This window comes from Pinus tabuliformis, chromosome 5_1 (genome assembly GCF_031772625.1).
Source record: "Pinus tabuliformis cultivar Carrire ecotype Pingquan chromosome 5_1, CPIR1, whole genome shotgun sequence".
NCBI classification, from domain to species: Eukaryota; Viridiplantae; Streptophyta; class Pinopsida; order Pinales; family Pinaceae; genus Pinus; species Pinus tabuliformis.
This window is the reverse complement of record NC_142305.1, coordinates 877,141,592-877,153,668: the sequence shown is the minus strand read 5'-3', so window position 1 is coordinate 877,153,668 and position 12,077 is coordinate 877,141,592. Positions and strand designations below refer to the sequence as shown.

The 12,077-nt window shown below is 38.2% G+C and overlaps 1 protein-coding gene across 1 annotated transcript; it reads left to right on the top strand.

Annotated features, from left to right (window-relative positions):
• Positions 1 to 7,270: 7,270 nt before the first annotated feature.
• On the top strand, positions 7,271 to 12,077 carry LOC149167615 (aldehyde dehydrogenase 1-like). Its single transcript, XM_089431563.1, has 10 exons — positions 7,271 to 7,575; positions 7,668 to 7,810; positions 8,491 to 8,644; positions 9,255 to 9,484; positions 9,581 to 9,670; positions 9,792 to 9,965; positions 10,072 to 10,209; positions 11,205 to 11,342; positions 11,436 to 11,497; positions 11,689 to 12,077. The coding sequence occupies exons 1-10, from the start codon at positions 7,314 to 7,316 to the stop codon at positions 11,960 to 11,962; spliced, it is 1,665 nt and encodes a 554-aa protein (XP_089287689.1). The 5' UTR covers positions 7,271 to 7,313; the 3' UTR covers positions 11,963 to 12,077.

The following is a 12,077-nucleotide window of genomic DNA, read 5'->3' as shown; positions in this document are numbered from 1 at the left end:
ACCAACTCATTTTTAGAGGTATACTTGGATGACACCCTGATCTTCAGCCAGAGTTGGGAAGAGCACCTCCAACACATCCGACAGGTTCTCCAAACACTGCGCCAACACAAGCTATGTGCCAATTTAGAGAAATACACTTTTGGCATGACCCAGGTTCAGTATCTGGGATACATTGTTTATGAATAGGGGGTGCATGTGGATCCAACCATGATCTAAGTCATTCAGGATTGGCCATCTCCAACCACTCTGATAGAGCTTCGCAGCTTTCTAGGTCTTGCCAACTTTTGCCGCAGATTCATGTTGGGATTTTCTCATATCACTTGGCCCTTGAGTCAAGTCACCAAGGGAGGAGTGAAAGCAAAATTCTTTTGATCTGAATCACAATAGAAGGCATTCAAAGAGTTGAAAGATTGCCTTTGCTCGGCACCAGTGCTCGCATTACCAGACTTGCAACAACCATTTGAGGTCGAGACATATGCCTCTGACTATGCTATTCGGGCAATCCTTACTCCACACGGGCATCCAGTGGCATATCACAGTGAGACACTTTCACACATGGTCTAGAAGTATCCCACTTATGACAAAGAGATATATTCCATTGTGCAGGCTTGCTGACAATGGAAGCATTACATTTTGGTGAAGGAAACAGTCATCCACCCAGACCACTGACCTCTGCGCTTCATATAGACCCAAGGGAAATTGCAGAATTATTGCCATCAGAAGTGGTCCACATACCTGCAATAGTTCCATTTGAATATCAAGTATAATAAGGGCAGCACCAATAATGTTGTAGATTGCCTCAGTCGACCACCGATCATGGTGTTAACCAGCGTGCTCAACTCTTGTGGGCACGAGACTTTGAATTGGCCACCTCTCTACAAAAGTGACCAAAAATTCAGCCACACATACCAAACAGCCTTGGAGGGTCAGCATGTTCCAGATTTTCACCTCCAGGATGTCGTGTTATGCCACCTGGGTCACCTTTGTGTTCCTTCAAGTGAGCGTGCCAAGATGATTTTGGAAGCACACTACAGTCAGGCTGCTGGGCATTTTGGGGTCGAGAAAACTGTGGCAATACTGCAGAAGTTTTTCTATTGGCCGATTCTTCAACAAGATGTAAGGAAGTACCTCAGCTCATGCACTTCCTGCGCCATTGCCAAACCAACCATCAAGAAGCAAGGCCTCTATACCCCACTGCCTACCCCTAGTCGACCTTGGGAATCCATCTCCATGGATTACATGTTAGGCCTTCCTTCCACTAAGCATGGAAATGACTATATTTTTGTGGTCGTCAACAGGTTCTCAAAGATGGCCATTATGGCGCCCTGCAATAAGAATATCACAGCAGAAGCCACTGCTAAACTCTTCTTTGAATGAGTGTGGGTACACTTTGGGATCCCACAGTTTATCATCTCAGATCGGGACAGCAGGTTCCTTAGTACATTTTGGTCCAATCTCTAGTCGATGCTGGACAAAAAACTCACTAAGTCCACAACCTTCCATCCTGAAACTAATGGCCAGACAGAGGTTGTCAATAGGATGATCGTACACATTTTGTGCATGTACAACTCAAAGAATCCACGCACATGGGATGAGAGCCTCCCCTATGTTCAACACAGCTACAACCAGGCTCTCCACAGCTTGACTAGCCATAGCTCTTTGTAGGTGGGCTTGGGATTCCAACCACTATGTCCCATTGATGTGGCCATGCCATTTGCAGCTACTCACACAGATTCAGCTCATGTCTAGTCTGAAATAGATAATGGAAACAACTCCATTGAGCACATCCAACATATTCAACAACAGGTCCATGACATTTTGGAGAAATCAAATGCCAAGTACAAGTAGCGACATGATCAACATCGGGTGCCGCACAAGTTTCAGGTGGGCGATAAAGTCTGGTTGCATTTGCAAAAGGAATCCCTTACCGAAGCCTATTGAAAACTCAGACCACTCCGATATGTTCCTTACACCATTACCAAGGCTGTGGGAGACAATGCATTTGAGCTCAACATTCCCTCATTCCTTGGCCTACACCCAGTGTTCAATGTGGACCGCCTTTGGCCATAATTTCCACCATTACTAGACACATCCGACATTACAAAACAGTTCACACCCACAGAGTTAAATCCAGATTGCATGGAACAAGTTGCAACGGATCGGATCATGGACACACAGATCAAGCATACTCGCCAGCAGAATATTCAACTGTATCGAGTTGTCAAAGCAGGCCAACTCCTTCACCAGGGATCAAGTTCAACAGAAGTTTCCTCATCTCATGGAGGAACTCAACGAAATGGGGACCATTGCTTCCTAAAGGGGGATGAATAATCTAGGTGGATATTGGTGGCCACCTGCCAAGTCCACTTGGACCCCCACCATTGTTTCTTTCAGCTTTTTAGTTTGCTTAATTGTAGCACAGTTTACTATTTTTAGCAATTTTTCGGTCCTAAACTTCCGGAGCCGTTTTGAGGCCCTAAACGATGCTTTTTGGGAAAAATGGGAGCAACATTGGTCGGGTCGAAAAATGGGAGCAACATCAGTCGGGTGGACCCGACCGATGTTGCTCTTCCCAAATTTGTAGTTCCCGGATATATCTTTCTATTGAGATATTGTGCACGTTAAACGAAGATCATATGCCAAAGTTATGACCCCGGGAAGTTGATGTACCAATTTACCCAAACGGGGCCCACATTTTGGCGTTTCATCTTCTAGGGTTAGGTTTTTGGATGTTTAGGGTTTTCCATTATTTCTCAACAATAAATAGGTCTTTGAGCCTCATTGTAACACAATTTCAGAGGCATGTAGCCAAGACATCTCTTCTCAGAGATAAGCTACCATCGCCCCAGCTGGTTTATTTCCGTTTCTGTTTGTAAGCATATTTCAGTATTTTACATTAATGAAATGAAGTATTATTTCCGCTACATCTCTGTGTTTATGGTTATCTCTGTAATTTATTGAGTTCCTGTTTAAATCTGGATCACCTAAGCTTGTAACCAAGGAAGATAACCACAATCTTAATAGGCCAGTGTCTGAAGAGGAGGTCAGTGAAGTTATCAATTAGATGCAAAATGGGAAAGCTCCTGGCCTTGATGGTTTCAATGTGGACTTCTTCAAAGCTTGCTGGAAAATAGTGAAACAAGATATTCTTGATGTTGTGGAGGACTCTAGAAGATCCAAAATTTTCTTGAAGGCTCTTAATGCCTCTTTCATAGCTTTGATTCCAAAGTAGGAAAAAGCTATGACATCGGACAGATTCAGACCCATAGCCTTATGTAATGTGGTGTACAAAATTATTTCCAAAGTGATCGCTAACAAACTCAAGCCCCTTCTTCCTGCTATCGTCTCAGAGGAGAAAATTGGATTTGTGGAAGGAAGAGAGATTCTTGACAACATCATACAATCTCATGAAGTGGTACACTCTCTCAAGAGTAATAAGTAAGTTGGTATGATCATGCAGTTTGACCTAGTGAAAGCTTATGATAAGATAAGCTAGTCTTACATCAGGGCAGTGCTAAGAGCTTATGGCTTTGACCACAACTAGATAAGATGGGTTATGGCCCTTGTGTCCATGACTAGCTTCTCCATTCTGCTTAACGACTCTCCCTCTAGAACCTTTATGCCTTCTAGGGGTCTCAGACAAGGGGATCTGCTCTCCCCCTTCCTCTTTGTTCTCATGATAGAAAGGCTAGGTAGAGCGATCAAAATATCAAATGATGAAGGAAGAATCCAGGGTCTGAAAATTATCCCGGATGGTGATGCTTCTACTTATCAAAAATTTGTGGATGACACAATGCTGCAGGGCATTCCCACGGTCAAGGAAGCCAGAGCTTTTAAACAAATCTTGAACGACTTTGCTTTGGCCACTAGTACATAGGTAAGCCTTGACAAATCAAAGGTTTTCTTTGTTAACACTGACATTTCTATTTAGAGGAACTTCACAAGAATTCTCGGGTTTCAAGGGATCAGTTACCTTCCAAGTACCTTGGAATGCCTCTTACGTACAAACCTCTAAGCAAGGGAGTGTGGGAGATGGTAACTAATAAACTTCAGGAAAAAGTCAGGAAATGGACCCGCACGTGTTTGAATTTAGCAGGGCATCTTGTGGTTACAAAGGTTGTCCTGTAGGCTATTCCCATTTTCATGTTTTCAGCTCTTCCTGCTCCTAAAGGAGTTATGCAACAAATCAGGAGTATTCAACGATATTTTCTTTGGGGCAAAGGGGAAGAGAAAAAGAAGCAGGATTTGGTAGCTTGGGACAAGGTCTACAAACCTAAGGCCCATGGTGGTTTGGGGCTTCATGACCATGAAACCCTCAACAGGGTTTTGGGAGCCAAACTTTGGTGGAGGTGGCATAAGGAATCATCCAGCCCTTGGGCCAAGCTTTGGAAACAGAAATATGCAAATAATTGGCAGGAGAGGGATCATATCCGAATGTCTAAGCTCATCAAGGGCTCTCACATTTGGAACCTTTCTTGGGAGAATAGAGCATATTTTCTGAAAGATCTGAGCGGGAAACCTTGCACGGTTTTGGGAGGATAACTGGCAGCAGGAACCAAATTTGTTTAGAGAAGAATTAACTGCTCTCAAGAATGACACTGACAACAAAGGTTTACTTATGGTAAGCAACTTCTGGGATCAGGTAAGGGACAATGGTAAATGGAGAATGTGGAAGGATGTTGGTTATAGTGAAGAGAGTCCTTTGAAGGCCCAGGCCGATTCTCTTGCTCTTGACTTGGAACAGAGGAAGATTTTGGTGTCATCCTTGTCTGACCAACTGGGATGGGGAAGAAACACCGAAGGTACCTTTAACCTCAAAGAATCTAAACGAATGGCCCTGGGATTTGATTATCAAAACCCTGATCAGGTTTGGAAGGACCTTTGGCAGAACTCGCAATGGATGAAAATCAAGTTGTTTATGTGGTTGGTTCAACAAAAGAAAATTCTCACATGGGAGAATCTTCTGAAAAGGGGATTTGTTGGCCCATCGAAATGCCATCTATGAGGCTTATAGGACGAGATGATGGAACACTTACTCAACCTCTGCTCATTCACCTCTACTTTGTGGGATTGGGTGGCCTCAATCTTCAGGCAAACTGACAGGGACAGACTCAACATCACCAACACTTTGAAGAATTGGAGAAAAGACTTCTCAGGAAATGAAATCATCAACAAAGCTTGGACTCTGGTTCCAGGCTTTATTATCTTGGATTTCTGGAAAGAATGTAATGGCAGGATTTTCAAGAACAAAACAGGCTTGACCCAGAACATCATTGCCCAAATATTACGACAACTCAAAGAGATAGTTGGAGCCCTTATGTGGAGACTTCCTGAGAACCATCCTTCGCCCCAGGATGTATGATTCTGCTACAGTTGGGTCTCCATTCTCTGGTTCCCCAGGGCACTGACAAAGGTGTGAGAAAAATAACTGCTAGTAAAGATATCTGGCAACTTCCTCCTCATGGTTTTTTGAAAATCAATATAGACGGAGCCTCTAAGGGCAACCGAGGGATGGCTGGATTTGGCAGTGTCATAAGAGATGGGCAGGGGCACATAAAGGATATCTTTCACAGTCATTTGGGGACTTCCACTAATAACATGGCAGAGCTCATGGCCTTAGAGTAGTGTCTAGAAATCCTGATCAAGTCAAATTTACACAACGCCATCGTTGAAGATGACTCTGGATTGGCCATTAATGCGACCAAGAAAATGAGTAATGGAACAACACCTAGAAAAGTGTCGAAACATTGGAGGCTATCACAGGTTTTTCAGCGTATTCATTTCCACTTGCAAACCCTGAGAACTGTTAGCTTCGTTAATGTACAAAGGAAAGCCAATATGTTAGTTGATCATCTGGTGAATGAAGGAGTGCCATGTAAGGAAAGCTATATTAGGTATGACTGGGATTCTACACCCTCAGGTAAACTGTGTGATGACTATTAACGACAGGCGGCCAAAGATATGGATTACTTCTAGACCATGAGTAATGAGTAGGAGGAAGACTAGTGGAAGGAGGAGAGAGCAGAGGTAGGAGAGTGCCGCAGTAAATCCTAACCATCGCCCCCACAATCAATGCTTAAGTTAGAGCTAGCTATAGGGGAGGAGTATTTGGTAAACAACGGGCTAGTTGAAGGGTTGCAGACCATAGGTTTTGATGGCCTTCGTTATCGAATGGCTGTCGAGTTTGAAAATGATCAGAGGTTAAGTCTACAAGCAGACCCGAAGATTTATAGATCAATGGTTTATAATCTTTATCGACTCCACAAAGCGGGTAAATGTCGTGCTAGTTTCCGATCCGATATCATTGAGGATCGTCGGATCAAAAGGGGCTTGATCGAATGAATATCGGGTTTTAAAAGTGATCGGAGGTTAAGTCTTAGAGCGGACCCAAATTTTATAAACCAATGGCTTATAATCCTTATCGGATCCGTGAAAGTCGGTAGAGTCACATAGGTTCCCGGTGCGATACCATTGAGGACCGTCGAATCATTTCAGTTCTTGATCAAAGGGATATCAAGTTTCAAAATGGGCGGAGGTTAAGTCCAAGAACAGACCCGAAGTTTTTTACACCATTAGATTATTTTCTCTACCGGCTCTGTAAAGTGGGTAAGGATCGCATAAGTTTCTGATGTGATTTCTTTAAGGACCGTCACATCATTGGGGTTCTTATCGAATGGCTATCGGGTTGTAAAATGGTTAGAGGTTTTATGTGTAAGATTTTGAGTTTCGCTGACCCTGTTGACTGTTAATCATCAACAGGTCTGTCTTTTGTTGGTCTTTACACTTGTAAAGACATGTACCATACGTATTCTTTTTATCGGTTATTTAAAGGCTCCACTCTTATTTGACCAACAAAAACAATAATGCTCAAAATCATTACGAATATATTTAATACGATTAATAAACCATATATATTTATAAAAAGTATATTAAATATTATATAAATTAAGATATAGACCATTACATCTATACAAAAATATAAAATAAATTAAAATATGTATAATATATATCCAAACCTATACAACATTTAGAATACAGTGACGGTGTTGAGTCCATATTGTTTTCTCTCCTTATGTTTACATATTCTGTAATATTATGAGCAAAATCACATAAATTGAGTATATATTGTTTGTAATCCTCATACTTAATCACATAATGATTTTTGCAGATTGAATTTGGAGAATAATAATTATGCCTTCGAACAACCTTTGAATAAATAAAGGTGATTATCCCACCATATATTTTAAAAAGGTGATAAAATAATATTGGGTTATTTTCATGAATGTGAGTGGCCTGGGCTGACAGTGGCACTAATGGGCATCGCCAATTTAAACAGCGAGGGGTGTTTGAAATTTGAAGAGCATAATAGCTGGAGAGCCCGTTGCGCTCGTGATTGTGTTGGTGGTGAAAACCAACTGCAAGAGTCTGAGATCCCCTGTGTATTACAGTCACTCGGAAATATTTCTTCCTACATGGCTTGCCTGTCCTCCGAATCGAACGGTACCGTTCGGCCACTAGCGACAGTAAAGTATACGAAGCTTTTCATCAATGGAGAGTTTGTAGATTCAATTTCAGGTATTTAATTTCTTGATCCATTGTACAATATTTAAAAATCAAATTATGATTTTGTGCTTACAGCATATTTTTTGATTGGTGTGTTGTTGCAGGGAAAACATTTGAGACTTTGGATCCTCGAACAGAGGACGTGATAGCGAGCGTTTCAGAAGCTAGACAAGAAGATGTGGATCTGGCTGTGAAAGCTGCTCGTACAGCATTTGATAAAGGCCCATGGCCTCGCATGTCTGGCTATGTAATAATTTTTCTTCTGCCTATTGTTTTATGGTTTTCTCTGTCTGTAGATTATAGAGATTTGAGTATATCACTCGTTGAATTGGTTTGGAAAAATATAAAATATTTTGTTATAGGGTATTTTTTAAACAAAGTTTCCAGTGGAAATTATATGAAGGAATTTTTTGGTCGACGCATTTTAAATCAACAAGTGTGGTTCATCTGGTCCTGATGATGAACCACAGTGGTTGGTTAGAAAAGCTTTGGTCAAAAATTTTCTCGTGTGATTTCTACCCAAAGACTTTGTTTAATTCATTATGGATCACAGAAACTTGAATACAGAAAATAGAATATTTTGTTAAAGTATTTTATAGTAAATATTATTGGTTAAAAATTTTGTGGACAAAAATCTAATCATATTAACTAGTAATATGACTATAGTTAGACATATACAACTACATAAATACTCATTAAAAAACGGTTATTCAAACTACATGTTAAGCTTGCCCGTCATTTTAAAAACATTAAACAATCCACAAATTCAGACATTCTTGACATAAAGCATATCAAATATATAGATATAGATGTAAAACTTTACAGTTATCAACCGTATAGATCTTACTGAACTAAAAACTATTTTATTCTATAATATATATACTCTACCGGAAATTGTATTAATGGATTATCATGCTGTGGGTTCAGGAAAGAGGGAACATCCTTTACAAGTTCGCGGATCTGGTGTCGCAACACAGCGATGAGCTCGCAGCTCTGGAAACTTTTGACAGTGGGAAGCCATTGGATGTGGTTCGGATGCTGGACTTATCAGCATGTATTCAAATACTACGGTATTATGCTGGTGAGATATCCTGAATAAAATTTAAGCAGTTTTTTTGAATTAAGTTTGGGTTAGTGTTAGTTTTAATGTTGGATGGACAAAAAGATTTATTAAATTTTTTTTATTAAAATTCAGGAAAACTCTTCAAAGCTGGATTAAACTTAGATGCCTAAGAAAAATTCCCAAAAATAACTTCCATGCTCACTTCCCTACTTTTTTTTTTTAGTTTGTAGTCAGATTTATATTTAAGATTTTTTAGTTTGTAGTCATGCTATTTAAAATGTTATTCTGTTTCAGGTTAATGAATTGGTCTCAATTTAGTTCCAGGTGTGGATATATTTTGCTTATTCATACTTTCCCATATCTTAAACCAAAAATCTTCACCTCTCCTTAAAACATTAATTAACCTATTGTAAACTCATGAAATTGATTTTGCTATCATAATATCTCATGACCCCTTTAGTTTTTTTTTGACATTTGAATAATGTTGTAATCCAAAAGATGCATTTATTTTCAAAGATTTTGATAATTAATGTATGAAAATCTACATTTGATAGTTTTGTATCCATGAATATGTGTGCATGTAGTCTTTACAGATTTCAAAAAATTTTGCTCCAATGAATATGTGCAGGATCAGCTGACAAGATCCATGGACTAACGTTGAAGATGAATGGACCTTATCAGGCCCATACTTTGCATGAACCCATTGGAGTTGTTGGTCAGATAATACCCTGGAACTTTCCATTGATGATGTTTTTCACTAAGGTCGCTCCTGCATTGGCCTGCGGATGTACAGTGGTTATCAAATCTGCAGAGCAGACTCCCTTAACTGCACTTTATTGTGCACAATTAGCCAGCGAGGTATTTATATTATCATTTTAATAGGGTCAAGATATTGCAGATCCAATCCAATAATTTTTTAATCGGAGGTGGTCTCTCCATAATTTGTAATTGCAGGCAGGAATACCCCCTGGGGCTCTTAATGTGCTCTCTGGCTTTGGTGAAACTGCTGGTGCTGCCATGAGCAGCCACATGGATATTGATAAGGTAAGCTGATACATTGATGGCAAATGCTATAATATTTTTCATTTAGGGATCATTAGTTCATTGAATTGAATATGGTGAAAGAGTATGAAGGGTTTGTAACTCCGTGTTGGATTGTACTCAGATATCATTTACAGGGTCAACTCAAGTTGGGCGACTTATTATGGAGGCTGCTGCAAAGAGCAACTTGAAGCCTGTGACATTAGAATTGGGTGGAAAATCCCCTCTCATTGTTATGGAGGACGCTGATATTGATGAAGCTGTGGATATTGCCCATCTAGCAGTATTTACCAACATGGTGACTATACAAACCAGATGCCTTATAAAAAATATTAGATTGAGCAAATGGTATTGCATTGCATCAAGTATGTTGTTTTGATATTTCTGTGATCAAATTTTTGCAGGGACAAGTCTGCTTGGCAGGTTCAAGGGTGTTTGTTCAAGAAAGCATTTATGATGAATTTGTGAAGAAAGCAGTGGAAAGAGCAAAGAAGCAAGTGGTCGGAGACCCTTTTAAGTCAGGGGTCCATCAAGGCCCTCAGGTAAGCAATGCATGCACCTTTCTCATAGATTGCACTGTCTCAGATAGCATTGACAATTTTATGAAAATGTATTCAGTAGCTTTTCTTAAAACAACCATAGCGAAGAGCTCCATCAATCAAGATTTTCTGCAAACAATTTTTAAAGAGGTCAGTTTTAATTACTGTTTCAAAAAATTTGGGTGGAATACTGAAGTAATAGGTTTGATACTCAGTAATTTTAATATCATTTTTAAATATTTATAATGTTACAAAAAGGGACTTGTGATTTAAAAGATGAGAGTGCTTCAGGACAGTAAGAATCCAACAATCACCAAAGTTGGACAGTTCAGAAAATTTAATCGGATCTTACTAAAAATTTAATCATCTAGTTAACGGTTCTGTTATTAAATTCAAAAAATGAAAAAGAAAAAGGTCATTGACCTGATTTATTATATATAGCCTGATTTAATATACTCAGAACAAATGAAATTAACATTTTGATGGGAGAGAAAGGGACAGAGATTGTGCTTCATTTTCCACCAACTCTTTCTCTATACTTTTATATAATAAAAGAATATCTCTGTTTCCTCATTGAATTGATAGAACAGATTTCAGAAAACCAATCAAAAGATCACATGGTTCGCTTTGCAATTGATTAATATTAATTTCCATTTTGCACTTGTAAGATGCTTATGGAATATGTTATAAAGAAGTCTTATGAGGACCACTGGAAAAAATAATCTAAAATGCTTTTGAATATAGATGCCTCCACCATCACTAATAAAGTTGTTTTAAAATAGTAATTTTGTACAGGGTATTTCTTGAAAAAGTAATTTAAAATGCATTTAAACATAAATGCCTCCACCATCACCGAGAAATTGTTTTAATATTATAATTTTGTATAAAGCGTATTTCTTTGGTGTCAGAAAAGGGTAATTCTTTTTTATAGAATTTTATTATATAAAATTTATTTTAATTATTATTATATGAGTAATGGTTTATAGTTTGTATTTCAGATTGATAAGAGGCAATTTGAAAAAGTATTGAAATATATTCAATATGGAAAAGAGGAAAGAGCCAATTTAGTAACAGGTGGTAATTGCTGGGGTGATCAAGGATTTTATGTAGAACCTACAATATTCTGCGATGTTCAGGTAGTATGAATTTAATTTATATTCGGTTAATATTAATAAAAAGAATTATTTTACAAATACATTACTTAATTATCATTTTTTAATATTATACAGGATGATATGAAAATTGCGAAAGAAGAAATTTTTGGACCTGTTATGTCTATTTTGAAATTCAAGTAAGAATTTATAATATTATTGCATTTTATATTTTTTTTTAAGTAGTTAATACATTCATATATTATAAAATAATTTTTAGTTTTAAAAATAAAATCATTTTTAGTTTTAAAATGTTTATTTTAATATTTGTTTGAATTATAATATTTAAAATATTTTGAAATGAAAGAGGTTATTGATTTGTGTAATGCAGGACTATAGAAGAAGTAATAGAAAGAGGAAATAAAACAATTTATGGTTTGGGAGCTGGAATTGTTACTAAAAACATAGATGTGGCTAATAGATTTGTTAGGTCTCTTCGTGCAGGAACCGTATGGATAAATTGTTACCTTGCAGGGAGTCTCGATTGTCCATTAGGAGGATACAAGATGAGCGGAATTGGAAGAGAATATGGATCTTATGGTCTTGAAAATTATTTACAAGTCAAATGTGTCATTACTCCTCTTCACAATTCTCCTTGGTTATAAGGAATTTAATCATTTCTTATGTTATACTATTATGTGGAGTATACATATTATACTCCTCTTCACAATTCTCCTTGGTTATAAGGAATTCAATCATTTCTTATGTTATACTATTATG

What these genes read in the sequence shown, in the direction of transcription:
- LOC149167615 (XM_089431563.1), top strand. Translation starts at nt 7,314, where the DNA reads ATGGGCATCGCCAATTTAAACAGCGAGGGGTGTTTGAAATTTGAAGAG. An exon ending in GGGTCCATCAAGGCCCTCAG is followed by an intron (nt 10,210 to 11,204) that starts GTAAGCAATGCA and finishes TTTGTATTTCAG; the next exon opens with ATTGATAAGAGGCAATTTGA. An exon ending in ATGTCTATTTTGAAATTCAA is followed by an intron (nt 11,498 to 11,688) that starts GTAAGAATTTAT and finishes TGTGTAATGCAG; the next exon opens with GACTATAGAAGAAGTAATAG.